At 36.8% G+C, this 20,209-nt stretch overlaps 1 protein-coding gene across 1 annotated transcript in view; it reads left to right on the forward strand.

Moving 5' to 3' along the window:
* LOC124164527 overlaps positions 1–7,434 on the forward strand; it is a 258,207-nt gene extending 250,773 nt beyond the window's left edge. Inside the window, exon 3 of the mRNA XM_046541885.1 lies at positions 5,245–7,434. Coding sequence (XP_046397841.1) covers positions 5,245–5,342 — 98 coding nt within the window. The 3' untranslated portion in view covers positions 5,343–7,434. The remainder of the gene's footprint in view (positions 1–5,244) is intronic.
* The last annotated feature ends 12,775 nt before the right edge of the window (positions 7,435–20,209 follow it).

A 20,209-nucleotide genomic window follows, 5' to 3' on the forward strand; every position in this document is an offset into this window, starting at 1 on the left:
ATCCTTACTCATTATCAGTGGTTTTGCTCCACCGATTAAATGCAGGTACTAATAATACGAGTTACATAAAACATACTATTTCCGAAGAATAAGTGATATAATATGAGCCCAAGTTTTTTAAGGAAATATCCATAAGTGAAAAATAGATTAAGTTACTTTTGTGTCCTTTGCACTTTATTCATCAAATAGATCAATCTATGTTGAAGGTACATAGGGACTAAATTAATCTTAAATTAAGGATCTGAAATACGTTATATCAACTCTCGCATCAACTTTTCATAATGCGACTACAGTGTAGTAAAAGTAATTGTTCACCGTTCATGGACGCATTTGAATAATTTTTACCGGCTAATTTTTTTTAAGCTACGGCTACTCATATCTAGTTATCAAACTGTTTTTCTGCGGTTACTTCTGCGTAATTGATGCTATGTAATGCTTTTAAAATATTTACGTGTATTTTATGGAAGTAGACCTATATTTTTACTCCCTTGTCCATTGCAGAATTAAATCCAGATTAGTGACCTTTTTGTACTTATAAAAAGTTCCCGTGATAGTTTTCCCACTTACTTCTATGTACTTGCAAATTCATCTCTTTGCCTTAACCTCGTATTTTGAGTTGATGGTCCATTTATCACTACATTTTGTGAGAAATTGACTAGAAGAAAACAGACGGTAAATGAGAAAGAAATCTGCTTTCAAATCTAATTCAATCCAAAATCTAGATATTTCCGAGAAATCTACTTTTAATATTCTTGTAATTGATTAGTTGCTAGGAAAGTAATTTATTTTTTTACTTCGTAAATATTTTTCCTGAGGGGGTAGGTTTGCTACTGCATGAATCAAAGCACTCTTTGCATACATTTCATCAAAATAAAGGTCCTTATTCCGAGATAAACAACAGAAAATTCTTTGTTAATTATTGGCTACTTCAAGTCTAAAAATTCTATCAACATTCTAGGAATTCTAATCCGCGTCGTGCAAAGACTTCTCAAAGTCGGAAAATGCTACGAAGGTTTCCTCCTTTTCTCTACTGTATGGGGGCGAATCCCCCTTATCTTACACCTTTTCTTATCCTGAATCTGAATTGGTTCACACGCAGGAACTCTTCCTCTCTTCGTTCTATTCTCCTGTAGATTTTTCTTCTCAGTAGTCTCGACGCATACATCGTCAAACTTATGATTATAAACTTCCCTACTCTAAAGATTTTCGGCCATTGCACATCATTGCCTTGCTACTTTCCTTATTCCTGTTTCTTCACATCTGGAACCAGACAATCAATGATAATTTACGACAATTTGTCATGGTACCAATCTGTTTACAGGGTCGGATTATGACTTTATAATGCATTAAACTAGTTGAGACATGGGTAAGAAGTTATTCGAGATATTCTATGTCAGTAACAAATATGATTGTCGGATAAAGTGTTTAGATGAAGTAGAATGAAGAGGTACATAGATGGTAAAATAATATATCTTTAGTTGAAAATCATTCTTATTCAGGGCAAACTTACAAAATTTTAACTCTGATTAAAATAACAAAAGTTATTTTAAACGATACAAATTATTAGGGTAGCGTGGTAGCCTAGTGGGTAGAGTTCATGGCTCCTAATCGAGGCATCCCGGGTTCAAATTCTGGTTGAAAAGTCTTCGAGCACCCCCTAGAAAATACCTTGGAGCGCGAGATGGTCCAGGGAAAGTAATTGGTCCCCGCACCATGAATGTGTGCTAATCACATGGTTGTGACTAAGTTCAAGTCGAGTTCTACCCTCACCTATCCAAACCCATCATCTGGTTGAATCATTGAGGGAGAGAGGGTGACAATTTACTAAAGCTTATTATTTGTCGCTAAAGTATTCTACCGATTGAGGTAGTTTTCCATGGAGTACGTTAGAAGTATTCTGGCAGCCTCCCCTTCCTTATAGCATTTCCCTCTTCGATTCACAGTAAGGACAATTCTATTTCATTCTATCTAAAATTTTATAGCTTCCCGACCCTCATAATTGTTGTATATAGCTCGTACCTACATTTATTGATGCCTTCTTTTTCTTCTCCATCTTCTTGGCCTTCTTTCTTCTTTGCTGCTGCTGATGATGATGAACCCTTCAAATCTCCAATGCTCACTCGGAGTAATTTTTTGTTCCCCCTCTCCCCAAAAAAAAGTGCGGGCTCAGTACTATATTTTGTGCAGCTTATACGCAAATCCTGCACTCACCTGTTCTTTCCTTGCTTCAATGGGTGTGCAGTACGGAGACCGTTGAACCCGTGCGAGATGAGGTTTAAGAGTCGAGTCTCTCACGAGAGAGAAAAGTGTCGCGGATGCAGTCACTTTCGGGCGATGAGCAGACGACGTCCTTATTTTTTTTCCTCCATTTCAATTCTCCCACGTCATTTCCCAGAGAGCGTCATTTCCGCCTTTCCCCGCTCCGCCTGCCCGCGCTCAGCATGTGTATTGCCATGCCATCCCTTTTTCCCATCTCTCAACCCCTAAATGCTCTTTTATTTTCGTCCGAAACGTTAGGAGCCTCTAGGGGGAAAAAGGGAATGCTGGATGCATGTCGACGCAAGAGATGGATGCAGAGAGCATCCACGTCATTCCATCCGACTTTTCCCACTTCGTCGCCCCGTGAGTGGCTTGTGCTTTGCGCTCCTCTTTTGTCTCGCAGCGGAACGAGTTTTTCTTTTATTTTTTTTTAGAGATTCGCGGTTTTTTCCTCCTCTCTGAGTGGTGTCATTTCAGTTTTTCCCGAGTTGAACAAGACTGTAGCACGATCATACTTTAATACCGAAGGTTATATACCTTCATCATAAATAATGATGCATTATGGACTGCATGCATTGCGAAGAGAATTCCCTTTTTCGATTTTTATGATGATATTATTTCGATAGAATAATCAGGCGAGGACGAGGATTCCATCCAAGTTAATTTTAACATACAACTATTGAAAATTGTCACATGATTCTGATATCACCAGAAAGTTATTGGGTGTACTGAGCTTGAGAATGATATAAAATTATGTTTTTATCGCACTTACTTGTATTTAAAGTCGCTCCTTTTTATATCTGGTAATGTTTATCTGCAATGAGATGTAGAAAACACATCGAAAACACTTATCTGTACCTACCTAGAAAACAGTTCCGACGATTGTTCTATACAACGTCTCACTGATTTTTCATGTAATGCTTTTAACGAGAAATTTAAGTTAACCAAAAATATGGCAGAGTTAATTTATTTTAGTTATTACATATAAATTCTTGTATCAAAAACGAGTAACGACAATCGTTGATTCAAAATAAATGTCTGATAGCAGGTTTTCTGAGAAATATACTAAAGGTCTTTGTGCGGAGGGAAAACCAAGAAACATTTATGAAGCATCGATTCTCTCAAACCTGTAAAATAACATTCCATAGTGCTCATTAAAAAATGAAGTTTTTTTAGCTCTTTTAATTCGCAAAAGCACTTGGAAGATAAAAGTTCTGTTCACATTTTGTGGACACTAGCAAAAACGCGATGCGGTATCATGAGACTCAAATGCAATAAGTACCCTGCAGGAGACAGATCCATATTTTACTTTTGCATCATTACCAGCCACCCATACAAAGATTTACGCAGATATCCACTGAATTCTCCCATCAGGTAGTCTTTTAACACTTTCATAATTCTATTGTTTTACATGACCTATTCTATGCATCTCATTAGAGTCCTTCCTCAGCCATTCTTTCCTTCCATTTCTCCTTCAACGATTATTTTCATCAGGACATCATGTCTCTTAATGCAGCCGATGAAGTCCCATCTTCTTCCCAAGTTTTCCAAAATAATTTTTTTCTCACTAAGGCCTCTTAGAAATTCCACGTCACACACCATCTATCCATTTTATCTTCTTCATTCTTCATTAACACCACGTTGCGTATGCTTCGAATTTTGACTTCTCTGCTGCTGTTATCATTCATGCGTCACTACCATAAAGAAGTATTGCATGAACTATGGGCTGCGAAATTTTATCGCAATTTTTTTCCGGATATATAACGAACTTTAATTGTGCCCTCAGGTAACTTGAACTGTGAGACTTGGCTGTATGAGATTATCCTTCGACTCATAATTTAGACGCATACCTACTGTTCAAGAGGGATAATTTAGTTATGCAGATATATCTTTCTCAAAACTCATGTAATCATCTTAAAGTTTTAAGAGTGTATAAGGATGACCTTGGTCAGCATTTGGCTGTATCTAAAATGTGAAAATATTATCCCACTATATCTTAAATGTAATTGTTTTTTATTTGACATTTAGGAAAATTTTTGACAGAGATATATTGTTTATACTTCAAAAATATCAAAAGGATAGCGTAATTTCAAATGTGTTATACGTCCCCTAAAAGGATATGATGCTAACGGTTGAGTGGAAGAAGAAGTCCGCTTAAGTTAATGGTGTATTATCAGTTGATGCACAGCAGCTCTTAGCATTCGAAAGGCATATTCAACTGAGGAGGTAAATGGGATATAGGGATACAGAAGAGTTACAACCAGCCCATCCATTGCATGGCACCTTCGAACTCCACTTCTATGACTGTTTGAAGGTTATCTGCTCTATTATTTCATTTGCCTGATAACGACTCCACATATGCATACTTTTTATTTAGTAAAATCGTTAAGGTATATTTAATTTTTTATAGGAAATATAATTTTAATAGTAGTAAAGTACTTTATCCACAATGGAAACTTTAAAGGGAAAGTGATTTTCATGTACCACTGGTGATGCTAGTTTGCCATAAATACTCTGATTAGAATTGTACAATTAGTATTACGTAATTTTAGCGAAGAGTTTAAGGGTTCCTCAAGCTTAAAAGGGATATTGGCACATTTTTGAAATCTGAACGTTAGCTTGAGGAAGTATTTTATTCCCTTTGCTCCAACCTCATTTTCCATCGCAATTTCGTTAATTGATTGGAGATGAGGACGCAGTTTAATACAAATAAGAAGCCATTCAAAGTTCGCACTGTGAGGAAGTATTGCGGAAATAGAGGTCACTGAAGTCTATTCTTCAGGAATAGGAAAATGAAAAATATCATGGATGACAGGACGTTAGCCGAGATGAATATGAAATTCTGTTCATTGTGTGAACAGTAAAGCATACATTTACTCGCTACCCAATGAATAATGTGATCCATTTCCAGCTGGCAAGTTGGGAAAAATGGAGGAATGAAGTTTCCATCTCTAACCAACTCTCTTGGTGTCGGATTTGTTTCAGCATGCTCGCCAAGAGAACCAGAAGCTGAAAGTGGCGCGAACACGCAGCAGGAAAGCAGCGCCGACCCCGCGGTGGAAAGGAGAACCTCGGTGGACTGAACGTTCTTATGTGGCATCTTACATGTGATGCCTCTTTTCTTCATAAAGAGGCAAGATGAGAACGAATTCAGCTACTTTAAAGCACATTTGATGACTGCAAGGCCTGCCCTGACGGGTTATGGATCACGTGATTTAACGGCATGGTTATTCTCACCCAATCAACGCCAAGAAAGCCGCTCCTATCCAACGAGCCTGCCGGACAACTATTGTTGCCTCCAAAAGTCTTCATTGTTGATGCGCGCGCTGATGTTTTGCCAAAATAGTTGTTTTCATTTAGGCGACAGACAAATTGGCATATCACACCAACTTTTGTTGAACCAAGTCCTTTGAGTGGCCATTTTTTATTAATTTATTTCAATTTTGTTGGGTCAGCGTCATAAAGCAGCACAGACACGTGTCTACTACAGGGAGGCATTTTCCGTGGAGGAAGGTTCAAGTCTTGGGCGATCGTTCTTAATTTATGAGGATGCAACAAACATATGCCAAAATGTCAATGGGAATTGTTAGTCGAATTCCTTGGTACTTAATGCTTTTGTCATTCCGCGTGTGGAAACTTAGGGTTTATCCCGGTGTCTATTATTCTTTTTTCCGTCCAAATCATCAATTTATGGTCATCCGCGCTTAATGCGTAATGGTAATGATTACGATGCAAGTTGATTGGCTTTTTTCTTGAGCTATAGCTTTTCAGTTTAAGGTCTAGTCCAATTTGCTAATACACTTTGGCTGGAAAACACTTCAAGGCTGTACACAATCAATTTTTTAGAAAATGTATTGAGCTGTGACTTAAAGTGCTTCTTACATAAGGAACCCCACTGCACAAGCGGAATTAAGTGATTTGATCATGAAAAATACTACTGGAGAAAGATTTTTTTTCCCATGAGTTAATTCCTAATAGTTAGAATCATTTGGTTCACATCTTTATGCAACGCGCACAATAACATTAACCACGACCATAAAATAGTCGTAAAATTTACCATTTCGCCCTTAGATACGCAGATATAAAAAAAAAACACTGGTGAAAAACAATTTACCCTACTGAAAAAATTAATTATATAGCAATAGCTCGCGATTTCTCTCTTCTTTTCCATTATAAATTCCACATACTGCTTACAATTATTGGTGTTAATTTTTGATAGCCATAGATTGATACCAATTAAAAACGGATGACCCAAACAATGAGGAATTAACAAGATGATGAATGCATAGAATTAGAATATATTTCCATCTGCGAATAAGATTAGTTATCAAAGGTAATTATCCGAAATATTTTTCATGGTTAGTGATTGAATTCATCCCTAACCGTTTATTGATCGCCGTTTCGGCGTTGAGTACTGAAAACTATAAAGTATATAAATCAATTTTGATGTAACTTTGACGAATTAACTCTAAGAAACTTCAACGTATCTTCACTGGAAGGCCAACAAGTCTTACAAGCATGACAGGATTCTCGTTCTCTTTTAAAATTTCTAAGCCGTCCTTTTGAGCTACTGACAACTTACAATTTTGAATGTGTTTTGTATATAATGGTTTTTATAACGCCTTCGCTTGCGCTTTAAGGCTTACGAGGCGTGGACATTTGTACAGAAGAATTTTATACTTTGGAAAATGGAGTTTTATTGTACAATCGTTTTGACTCATATTAATCTGAAAATAAATCAATTGAGCATCAAAGCGAGAAATTGATTACTCATTGTAAATATTGGCATTTTTTTCCACCTGCATTGCCATGAACATTTATTGGGCAAGGAAAAATATATGGATAACAAATTGTAACTACTAGAATGGCAACTAATTTATTTCATTCTTAAATCTGTATAGCTGATGCCTCAAAACTTTGTGTATTGCTTTCTATCAGACCGGCATGATGTGAAAGTATGTCTGAAAAATTTATTTATGAACTATTTAGCTGATATTGAACCATATATTTCCGCAAAGAGGCGAACCTAGCCAGGTGCATGAATATAAAACTTGCAGATTCAACCATTCTGTGAGACCCATCCTAATAGGGAAATGAAATTGGTTTTTTTAGTATATTTTATGAAAATAATTTGTAAAGCTGTTCTTATATATATTAAATAAAATATGAGAATGCGATGGATACAATGAATTTATCATTTATATCTATTACCCAAGCCCAAAACATTGAAAATTACTAAATAATTCAAAATATGAACAAGAATATAGTTATATTATGGGAACTGTTTATTTCCTTCGCGTTGATTCGTAGTCTCGCCTATTCCATGAAAGTGTACATAATTTCATTCAAATATAATTTATACATTCAAATTAAAACAGTAATAATCCGGAGTAGATGAACTTATGTATTCGGATTTCAATTATCAACAAAAAGAATTGAAAATGTGGTTGGTCATTTGTCAAACTTTGTACACTCGTAAAAGTTTTTATTTTTTTCGTTCTTAAATTATTAAGTTTTAAATATTATTTTTGGAATTGTGATTACGTTTGTTGATTTACCACCCGATAATAGCCGAGCTTATTGAGAGAACACTATCTTTTGCTAATCCGCATGCTTGCTTCTGTCAAGTACGACTACAATCTGTGCATATAGTATTTACAGTAGCGTCGTGTGACTTCGATTTAATTTTAGCGCGCATTCCGTGTGAATCGACCCGAATCGTAATCCGCCGCTAGAGCTTCCATCTCTCGGATGGAAAGTAGGGTGAAAAAAAGCGTCCTGCAGCACCTGCCATTTTTAATTACGCTCCGCCATCTTTAATTACGCTATCACGTGACTTTTTAATCGACCGTCACTTGTTTTATTGATCGTCATTTGTTTCCCTTTCGTATTCGTATCGTTATTCATCTATTTTCGCTTATCATTTGCTCTCTCTGACGTTATTTACTATTTCTCCTTTCGTTTATTTTCCTAATATATAGACTGGCACTTGTTTTATTGATCTTAACTTGTTTCTCTTTTGTCTTTTATCTATTTTCGCTATTCAATTATTTACCCCTCCACTTCTCGTTTGTTTTCCCAATATCACAAGATTTTCGACCGTCATTTTCTTTCCCCAAGTTGCTTCCCCTCCACCCCCCATCATCGTCCCCCCTCCCCTTAATCGATGGAGGTTCTGGGTCCGATAGGAAATAATTCGTCAAATGAAAGAGATAGAGGTGTTAGATAATTTTTTTTGTTTTTTATTTCATGCATGCAAGTTTACAAACAGTGACACTATACATAAATTAACAACAATCACCATCTAATACTAATTTTCTTTTACAATTCATGGGTGATACAGACGATACATAGGTTTTATTGGTCTGCAACAGTTTATCCAATTTTCTAACACCAATATTTTCGTTAATCCATCTCTGTAATTTTTCACAATTTTTTACTGCACACGCATACTTTTTTGTCTGATGAACACGGAGACTACACATTACCCCTTCTGCTTCTGGAAGCGTTTTGAGGCTAGGCACGTTAATAAATCCCTCCAGCTCTATAACGGGGCGATTAATGAGCGTGGATATCGCAACTGATTTTTCTAATCCTTTGGTAAAGATAAAATTATATGGCATTGTTTCATTCTCGATAATATCATTTAAAAGATAATATGGTACATTTCCCAACCAATGGTCAATTCCATGGTAGTGATTAACAAGCCAATAATTTTCTCGACTGTTATCAAAAATTGGTGGAAGTTTAAAAACCCACGACTTTCCTCGACCGGAATCTAAATCTTTTATTGCCAATTCACGTATCACAAACAGTTTTTCTTGTCCTTGAACACATGCTTGGAAGTCGATAATAGCTTTGCCCATCCTTCCACATACATCGGGTCTAGGGGAAAATATGTTGTGGCAATGATTGATTGCTCCACTCCGAATATAATCTTCATATCCTCTATACCCAATCTCCGAGCTGCATGCTCGAAAGGTAGGAAGTATTGTTCCAAATCCATCTGATTTTGATCCACTAAATCCACAGCGAGTATCACATTGTCTAGCATATTTGCGAGAACATGCCATTCCTCTTTATTTAATGCAACTGTTTCTTTCCCCTTGGTAGAAAACACAGCGTAATTAATTTCAAAATATTTCTGGAATGAGACGGAGAAAATAGGATTGGCTACTCCGTTAGGGAATTCTGGAATGACTGCACCAGAATTTAAATATTCCGTGATGTGATGTTTGTTATGTTTAAGAAGGTAGAGGTCGTTGTTAAATAGATCAATTACATCAGAGTCATCCGATATTCTCGCAAATGCTCGTCCATCGCTCAGCCCCCAACCGATGCGAAGATTTTTTTTACCACCAAGTGAAGCACCAAGGCAGTATAATACTTTATAATCCTCCAAGGGTGAGGGTAATTTTATCGAGGATTTTATATGTTGTGAACGAATTTTTTTTTTTTCTATCTTCCTCGAATAATTTTTTCTAGGATTCTTTCCCTTTTCTCGGGTTAACACGAGTGACGTTGAGGGCACGTCTACTCCAGTAGGTGCCTGGATGTACACTGATTCATCGGGTGATTTCTTCTTTTTCTCCCCTTTATTCATATTATTTTGTTTACTTCCCTTTTCCGTTTCTCTACTCATCTTCCGCTTTCTCGGAGATGGCTTACAAGACTTCTCCTCGGCGATATCTTCAGACAGCGTAACATCATCCACGAATCGAACTCCATTCGAGGAGAGCGTGACTTCTTTGCTGGAAGACTGCATCATGACTAATGGCATTCACAATTTACGCAACCTATTTCTCCAAGTACTTGTTTCTGCTAATGCGCAGCAAGATTGAGACCTTGGATTACATCGTCGCTTTCTCCGTCCATGTGCAAAGACGCGAGAAAAGATCAAGGCCACTTTGCAGTCATTAAGATCGGGGTGGGGAAATAGCCGGGTGAATTGGGTCAGCGTACGATTTATTGACTTGAAGTATGCATACAAGCAGCAGTACTCCCCGCATAAATCAGATTTGAAATTTTGCAACCGCTTACTATTTTTCTTTACCGAGGAAAAGCGACGAAGAAAAACTAGTATATCGGGTACGAAAGGAGGCAGCGCGTATGAGTCGAAATATTCTGCGCGTTTTAGATTGATCACATGAATAGCAACCCAATGAATTCCAGGACGTGTAGAAGGATCAAAATTGATTATATATAATCCAGGTTTGATGTTGATTTTCTTAATTATATCGGATGCGAAAACTCCTCGAAAAAAGGCTCGCGTATTTCGATTACTCGTGAGAGCTCTTATAATTCCATTTGTATCCATAATGCCCGCAGTGCCTAATTGCTTATGTCCAATTTAAGGTGACTTCCCTGTTTTTATTTATTAAAATTTCAGAATCGTACTCGGCATAAGTAAGAACTGTCACTGCGTGCTCGAGGGGTTTTTTAAATTTACCATGTAATCGTAAATTCCCCATGCGAGATAGTGAAACGTGATTTTCACTCACGGAAGCATCACGAGTGAGATTCCATGCTAGCACAAAGTATCCATGTTGAAACATTTCTAACGTAATTTGGTTCCCGCCATCGGCATGATGTAATCCCAGTGCGGAGAAAAGCTGTCTATAAGCACGTGTGCAAAACTTTTTTTGTACTGTATCGAAGTCTGTTTCAATTCCTCCACACGGATATTCTTGATCATCGACAAAAACAGAACAGTTATACAGGCTAAAGTGACGAAAATTGAATGGATTTTTATTTCTTTTTCCGAGGAATGCATTATCCTCTATCATAACGGCTAGAAGTAAATTCGGGATCCGGCCTAAAATTAAATTATCATTGTTAAACATGCTGCTATTCGCAGGAATCGTGAATGATTTCATTTCAACACGTTTATAAGGTAAAATACTAGACATTCCGTCTGAGAGTATTTTTGCATGTGCAACTAGAACGGAATGATCAAGGTCATAATGAGTTGCGTAAAGTGTGGCATCTTCAATTTTCAGAACTCCTTCTCCGTCTGGTTTATCCATTAGAAAGAATGTAGGTTTTGCAAAAGACAGTTCAATGTCTACGTCAACGTTGTTTAGAAGAAGCCTGGATTGATGAAGTACGTCTGCATGTAGTTTCCCTTCCAGTTCTATAAGGTTGCTATTTTCAAACATTTCTTTCCTAGTTTTTAATCCTGTATTTGTTTCAAGACTATCTAAATCTTCTCCATTATCAAGTACCCAACCGATACACTGCAAGTGCGTACGTGCCGCATCCGTTCCATAATTAAGCAGATTTTCCAAATAACTACGGTAGGCGTAATGTTCCGACGTTGTCACTCTTCTCCCATTCAGATACACATTGCAATTTTCAAAAAGAGAATGGAGTATGTTATTTACAATTCCTGGTTGCTCTTGACCACTCACGAACGATTTGTTTCCATTCAAGATTTTGAGCTTAATATTCAGGGATATATCGTTCAAGTCTATGTATCTATCACCGTTTCCTTTGATGGAAAATTTTAATTCTGAGTAGGTATCTAGGGCAGTCACTGGTTTGTATGCAACTATTCGGTGGCCTAGAATACTAGCTTGGATGGGACGACGAGAAAATATATCCAAAGACGAGGGGATAACCTGCGTCATTTTCGTTGATGTACCTTCCACCGTCCCAGCCGAAAGACTAATATAATATTTCATTGGATTTGTATTATAATGAAAATATATCCCTTATGCCAGCACCTCGCTGTTTTTTCCCACGTCCTTTCCTTCTCCTTACTGGTCTTCTAATTTTCTTCTTCTTCTTTGAGATGGGATTTCGTTTTATTCTCTTCACCTTTTTAACCTTTCTCTTCTTTTTAACGATTGGAATTGCATTCACAGCCGCTTTTTTTCGTGGTCTCTTTGCCGTGCGTAGACCAGCACCCACCATTCGTTCGACTTTTTCTTCGGCACGTCTTTTTAAATTACTTCCCGCCTCTTTAAGACGAGTTTTTAAAATTTCTTTTCCAGGCTTTGTACCGATATCTGTGAGGGCACCAATTCCTGATTTTACAGCCTCCTCCCCAACTGCTTTCAAACCGCTACTGAAAAGAGGTCTCACGTATCGCCAAAGCCCGCTAAAAAAACTCCCTAATCCGTTCCCTTTCTGTCTATATTGACTGGCTCGATAAATGGGACCAATCTCACCACCTTTTTGTCTTGAAATGTAATATTTCAAGTATCGATCCACATCCGTAGACATCTTGATGGGAACTGAACTTTATGAAAATTATTCCTTTTTTTTAAAGTGAAGAATCAATCTTGCAGGTTCGATGCTCGATTCAAAAGGGTATGATAGACCCATTTTATCTCCCAGAAATATCTCAATACTATCAAATTCCATCCGTTCAACAGGGACATAATACGGTTGTTGAAATACTTGATGTCTACCCCTTCCAATGTTAATGACTCTTAAACATCTACTCATCGTGTCGCCTATAAATTGCGGTTTCACGAGATCGTTATAAACAAATACGATTCCAACGTATTCCTCTTCCTTGATTTTTGGTGGTTCTTTCCTTTTGATCTCTACCGAGTCAGATAAAGACGTTGGCAATGCCTTACTAGGTGAAAGGATTACCGCATCTTCAGAAATACCATCACCTTTATCCAAATTTGCTATTTCGATATCATATTCTAATAGCCTGTCTTCAGGTATGGATTCTCGAAGTTCACTGAACAATGAAGACAATGTATATCTTGGTTTCGTTAACGTGATTTCATGATCGTTGTTAAGCATTCGAATAGACACCTTATTGTTCACTGGTGCCCTTGCGCGTGGTAATGATATTTCCACTAACCCAACAACCCATTTTTCTCTTTCACTGAGAGTGATTCTCCGAGCAAGTTTTGTGCGAAAATGAGCGATCGAATTGTCTGGGTAAAATTTTGCCGAACTGTCGCTAAGTAGTGTGATATAAAAATCATTCATATTAGCTTAATTGTTAAGCAATCTTTTCACAGTGGAAGCTAATATCCAACTGTTGAAACTGTCTCCGTATCCCTTCCATTTAACGAAATATTCCAGCTTAGCACCTTTTCCTCTCCGTTTTAAAACCCTTTCAATTTTGAATTCAGTATTATCAGTTATTCTACTTCGTACTAACTCTTTTCCGTAAAAAGAACCTCGTATTTCTTCACCATTTAAATCTTCCAATTTATATGTGGGTATGAGAAAATCCCTTGAAATGGATTTCACTTTAAATATTTCTGTAGAATAATTCGGTGTGTAACCTTTAGCGAATGGTAACTTTTCCTTGCTAATACGAACATGTTCACCAATCTCAAATTTCCTACCGCCATCATCTTGCTTAAGTCGTCTTCTCGACTGATACACAGCCGTTGAAAATGCACTCGATTCGTTTACTTGAGAAGGAGCAATTCCAATACTGGAATGCTTTCGATCATTGTATCCTTTGAGTAGCTTCGGGAGCACACTCACGTAATTATAAGTGTTATTTTTTGTAAAATATTTATACATTTTACTTTTCAACGTTCTGTTAAACCTTTCCACAATGGAGGCCTTAATGTCGGGATTATTTGTGGAAAAGAATTTAACTCCTCGCTCGTCGAGAAATTTTTTGAATTTAATGTTAACAAATTCACCACCTTTGTCACTTTGAATTTTCAATGGTTTTCGTTTGTTAAAAATCGAGCGAAAAGCATGTATCACACTTTCAGGTTTCTTATTTTTTAAGGGTTTAGCCCATGCATATTTTGAAAAGAGGTCTATCACCGTAAGAAGATATTGATAGCCATTATTATATTTTTTCAGAGATCTCATATCATTTAGATCACACTGCCAAGTTTCATCGATGTATGACACTTCGTAATGATTTCTACGAAATCTTTTTCTAATCGGTTTGTGAAGTGTATAGCTATCTTGTGACTCTAACCATTTTTGTACGTTTTCCTTTGAGAATTTTTTTCCCGATGCAGCCCATAGAGCATCTCTAGTCGAAAAACTAGCTGGATTGGAAGGGTCGAAAAAGATTTTGCTTAAGGATGACTCAACCATGGAATCTCTCTCTCCGTAATTCCTTTCTTCCTTTTTTTCTTGGGGTTTGATGTAGGTGTATTTTTTCTCTCCTGTTTTCGACGACTTCCTTCGTCGTCTGATGTCTTCCTTGGAGTTTTCGGGGACATTGTTATTTTCTTTCCTTTTTTGTTGTCTAGTGATACTGCCCTTTTCTTCTTCTTCCTCGGAGTTGACGGTGAATATGGTACCTTTTTTACTCGTTTTCGACTTCCTCTCCTCGGAGCTGCTGGTGATACTTCTAGATCCGTAAAGTCCATTTGATCCTCTTGTGATAATTCGTCTAATTCGTGTTTTATTCCCACGTCTTTCTTTTCCACCTCTTCGTCCCGAAGTTTTTCTTCCAGTTCGTTCAATATCTCCTCCATCTTCTCCTCCCCTCTTTCTTGGCTTTTTCCCCATTGATCTTCAATTTCTATATAATTTTTCAATATGTTTCTTCCTTTATTCTTTAATTCGTTGAATTTTTCAGCCTTGGGTGTATTACTTCTTTTCTCTGGAGTTCTAGCCGTCTTAAGCTCCGCGAGAGGAATGCTATCCTTAGATTTTGAACTGTTTTCTAAATACGAATTGAGTAATCTCTTATAGTATTGCCATTTCAGAGAGTCTGGGATGTCTTTACGGTCTAAAATCCTCCGCATTTCTTTATCCAAAATTGGAGTATTATAATTATTTCCATAGCCTAATTTACTAATAACCCCATCACTAGGAATATTAAACACTCGTTTTCCTCTTTTAACAGACTCCACCTTTTTTTTGGGTTTACCTTCCTTTGATTTTCCATTAAAATTTGTTCTTTTGGGAGGAGAAAGGACGTTGACTAAATCAAGTGGAGGTAAAATATCGTCACGTTTACTCTCTGAAACAGTTTCTAAGTACGCATCTAAAATTCTCCTATAATGATGCCATTTCTGCGAATCCTCTAAGTCCTTTCTCTGTAAAACAGAATGCATTTCCTTATCTAATTTAGATGATCGCTCAGTTAAATTTTCGGATTTCACGATATCGTCCGGATTCACCAACAGGAACTTTTGAAAACTCATATTAATTATTTAATGAAACTACCTATTAAACCACTAAGCAGAGAACCCAATAGGACTGGTAAAAATCCCCCTTTTTGACTCAATAATCTCCGCTTTTTTTTCAGAGGGACTTTGTAGCAAGCTATTTCTCTAATAGCCTTCTTAAATCTGGTCAATTTCTTCTTAGACTTCGGGCTTATATGAACGTTACCATTTATAATATTTTTACAACACTCGCTTAATGTTTTAATAAGGTCAGAATTTCCTGCTTCAATTATCTTCCTTCTTCTTTGTGGACTAGCTCGACTTAATTCCTTCAAGACACCTTTATTTCGCTTTAATCTTTCCAATTTATTTTTTCTCATATTTACAGAATTTTTTTTTTGTTTTACAAAGTTTTTTCTTCCATAAGCTTTAATGGGGTGTAAACTTCAGTGATCTCTTCAGGGAAGATATGAGTTCTGAATCTCAGCCGATTGTCAGTTTCCTGAGCAAAGTCTAAGAGTAAATAAGTGTAAGGTTTTGATGTAACCTGCATATATACCTCAGTCAGCCCTCTTGAATCTTGAGGATAGACTTGGCTCGCTAAATATCTAAATTGTGACCGATCCCTCACATTTCTGAAGCAAACAATATATTTTGCGTTAAGAGATATCGTGCGTGAAAATGGGGAACGATAGAAAATATTTTGACTTATTAAAATTATCGAAATATTGCAATGATGCGATCCCTTTGTAAATAATTCGCTAACCTTATTGTTGTTAAAAGAGTCATGCATTAAATCATCAATAATATATAAAGTTGGTGTCTTTTGTGGGTTGATGAAACTTTCGGGGAGTTCGTTTAAAAAATTTACGCCTTTAATTAATGGTTGACTATTTGGTGTAGAACACCATATTATCTTGGATATATCACCTTCAACTAAGTGCGGTAAACTTTTCAGGAATCGTATAACAAAATTTGTTTTACCACAACCAGACGGACCTGCACAAATGCAGGTGAAAGGGTGTTTCCATTTCAGAGACATATAATCACTCATCACATTGGCGTGACCTGCGTAAATGCCTTTATTGCAGTAGATTCATTGAATTATATATAAAACACTTATATCAAATTATTTTCATTTATTATTAGTTTTTATGATATGAAAACATTTTTTGAAAAAAATTAATAGATCACAAAATAAATATATATTGAAAGAAAAATATAACAATGTTTTTTACAATATAGTATCATGAATTATTAAACAGAACCAATAGATTTACCTTTATGAAAATATTAAAAAACAATACAATTATTAGATTATAATAATTATCAATATTGATAGAAAATATAACAATGTTTTTTTAACAATTTAGTATCGTGAAATATTACACCATTCAGCACTTGAAAAAAACAAAAAGAGGTTATCAATAGATTTTTTTAAAAACATTTAACAACAAAAGATTTCACAATTATTTAACTGTTTTTTTCTTAATCGCTTCCCGTCCCGTCCCCATGGGATCAAAATATGAGCCCGGGGGTAAGCCGTATTGCTCAGCGGTAGCCCACAATTGTTCAGCGCTCAAGGGGGGTAGATTATCCGCAACAGATAATAAAAGCAAAACTGTATACGTACGATTGTATGAGGAATTTCCATCGTGTATCTGGATTCCAAACGGAGGTATATCCAAATCGGCGGTGACTTCTTCCAAAATTGTTTCTACCACTTCAAGTGGCGAAATTTCAAATTCGATACTATTTAAATAAGTTTCTAATTCGTCTATCGACTCTTGTACCGTTTCTTCTTCACTCGGGAAGCTATTAGAATTTTCTAAAATAATTCTATAATGGTCCAGTGGAGCCATTTCAATAAATTGGAGAGGGGGATGGGTTAAAGAGTTCACGAAATATATAAAATCACTGTAAAGACACACACAACTTCACTCGTCAGAGGGACACGTAATAATGAGGGTCGTCTTAAGCGCCGTTCTCTCCAAGAATGGAGTGTTGGAAGTGGGTGCGACTGATCTAGATTTAGACCGCGTATTGTGGGTCACTTTTCAAAGGAATACTAAGCTAGCTGTTGGTGGTAAAAAACTTCAATTTAAAAACCCACTTGAATGCGAGCCAACTTCATTCGAAAGTGGTATGATTTCTCACGCTGAAATCCTTCCAATATTGGAGGATGCCATCGACGGTGCTACGGCCCTATACGCATTCAGTGAGGTCGAGTGTAATTTCTTCTCCGAATTAACAAAACGCACATTCATATGTTTGGAAAAAGAACTTAATTGTCCTTCGCCGGAATTATGTTCTTTTCCGAGTATTTCTTGTTTTAATAAATGCCATAAGTTACGTAATAGTAATTGTGCATTAAGGAATGCTTACTCCCTCGCAAAGTGGATGCGATACGACCTTCTGAGTACTGACGTCACCCCCTGCCATCATTCTGATGCATGCATTTCCAGCGCACTTCCTACTTAATGGGTGGGGATGGAATATCAGCGAAAGCAAGGTTAAGAAATGAGGGGAGTTTTGTACTTATAAGTCGACGGAACCGTGAGTTCACAGTAATCTACGAGCATCATGTATTCACTGCAGACGCTGTGCATTAGATCCATCAGAAGTTTAAGTGAAACAGATAGAGAATTGGAGTTAATACAACAAGCCAATTTATGCAGGACAAGCAGTTTTGGATCTAAGCAAAACCCTAATGTACGATTTTTTTTACGGTCATCTTAAAGTGAAGTATGGGAATAAGATATCGCTCAATCAAATGGATACAGATGGTATGATTATTGATGTTGAGACTAATGACATATACGAAGACATGAAAGAAAACTTAGAACTGTACGATACATCTGCATATCCCTGTGATCACAAGTGTTTCTCAAATTTTAATAAAAAAGTGGTTGGTAAGATGAAGGATGAATGTAATGGTGACATTATGACGAATTTTGTCGGCTTGAGAAGCAAACTTTACTCCTATCGTATGGAAAATGCTAAAGAAGTGAAGAAGGCTAAAGGTATTGCCAAGCCCGTCATTCGAAAATCTATTAATTTCGAACATTACGAAAAGTGTTTACTCGATAATTCCGTAGAGTATCGACAGATGTACATTTTACGATCTAATAAACATGAAATGTACACTCTAAAAATAAATAAAGTAGCCTTGAGTGCAAACGATGATAAACGCTATATATGTAGAGATGGTATCACGACATTAGCCTGGGGTGATTATAGGATAAGAGAAGAATCACGTAAACGGACTTATGATGAGGCCTTCCCCCTCCCTCATCGTTGAAAAGTGTATAAATTCAGTTCGTATTAAATTGTGAATCTCATTTCATTCCCTCACGTGCTACGCTTCACACTGAAATGAGAGCAGTCTATATCTTTTTGCTCTTAACTGAGCTTGCTGTACAAAAGGTGTTATCCAGTGAAAATACCCACACCAATCAAACGTATTGCGTAGCAGAATATCTTCGACAGTATGGATATTTGAACGTGACCGAAAATGAAATTACTAGCATTGACCATACGGAATTGAAAGAGGCTTTGGAAATTTTTCAAGAATACTATAACATTACAAAAGATGGGGAATTGAATGAAATGACTCTGAATTTAACCAATAGACCACGCTGCGGAGTTGTTGATGATCCTGCGTTTTCTGTATACCATTACAAATGGAATAAAGGTATAATAAAATGGCATTATGGATTTGTGAACTCGACGTACATGGAATTAGCTCGGAAAGCGTTTGAAATTTGGAGTCAAGCAGCTAATTTAAAGTTCGAGCATGATCCTAAACATCCGGATATCTTCATAATGAATACACGGTACAATCATAAACAATATTTAAATAGACATTTTTGTTCTTCGCCTTTGGATGGGATTGGTGGAAAATTAGCTCATGCGCAATTACCATCAAGTCGAGATATTCCACTAGAAATCCACATCGATCAAGATGAAATGTGGTACTTAGGAATGGATCATCCTGAACTTCCTGAATTTCAAGTCAGTTTGCTCGCCGTTCTTCTCCATGAAATTGGTCACACTCTAGGAATTACACATTCGAATTATGAGAATTCTCTGATGTTTGCGTATTATAACCATTATAATTACCGTCTGACACTACATGAAGATGATATACTAGCAGCTCAATTTCTCTATGGACCACCCTTGGAACCTCAGAAGGAAGATGATCCAGTTCAGGGGAACGATGATGATGCTGAGGGAGCACCTGAATATCCGGAGGATAGATTCAGAGCAGAACCGAATGTTGCAAAAAATAATACTCACCGTCCGACTTTGTGTGAACTTGATAATGTACGCCAGTTACTCATAATCAATAATTTGCTGTATTTATTTCATGAAAAATGGTTTTGGTATGTGGATATGGAAGTGACTGAAAGAATAGACATCGTTGGCCCTCAGCTTATCACAGATTGGTTACCATTTTTACCTGAGCAAGATTTCAATGGTTTTGATGCTCTTTATCGCAGGCCTAGTGGAGAAATTGTAATATTTATCAAGGGCCTGATATACATGGTTAATTATCCAACAATGGAGCTAGTTGAAGGTCGTCCTATGAATATTATATCCGCCGGCCTTCCTAGAAACGCTAGAATTCAAGCAATTGTTAATACATACTCTGCCCGCACACTAATATTTCATAGTGGGGAATTCATTGTTGAAATGGATGAGTGCACTTTTAGACCGAAGAGTCAAGCTCGTCACATAAAATTAATGCCACAGATACCTACAGGTATACAATCTGCATTTAGACATACCAATGGGATCCTCTACTTTTTTAGAGAGAAAGATGTTTACGAATACAGTGAATTTAATAACACTATGGTGAGGGCTGGAAGAAATGATCTCAA

The sequence above is a fragment of the Ischnura elegans genome, chromosome 8 (genome assembly GCF_921293095.1).
Source record: "Ischnura elegans chromosome 8, ioIscEleg1.1, whole genome shotgun sequence".
NCBI classification, from domain to species: Eukaryota; Metazoa; Arthropoda; class Insecta; order Odonata; family Coenagrionidae; genus Ischnura; species Ischnura elegans.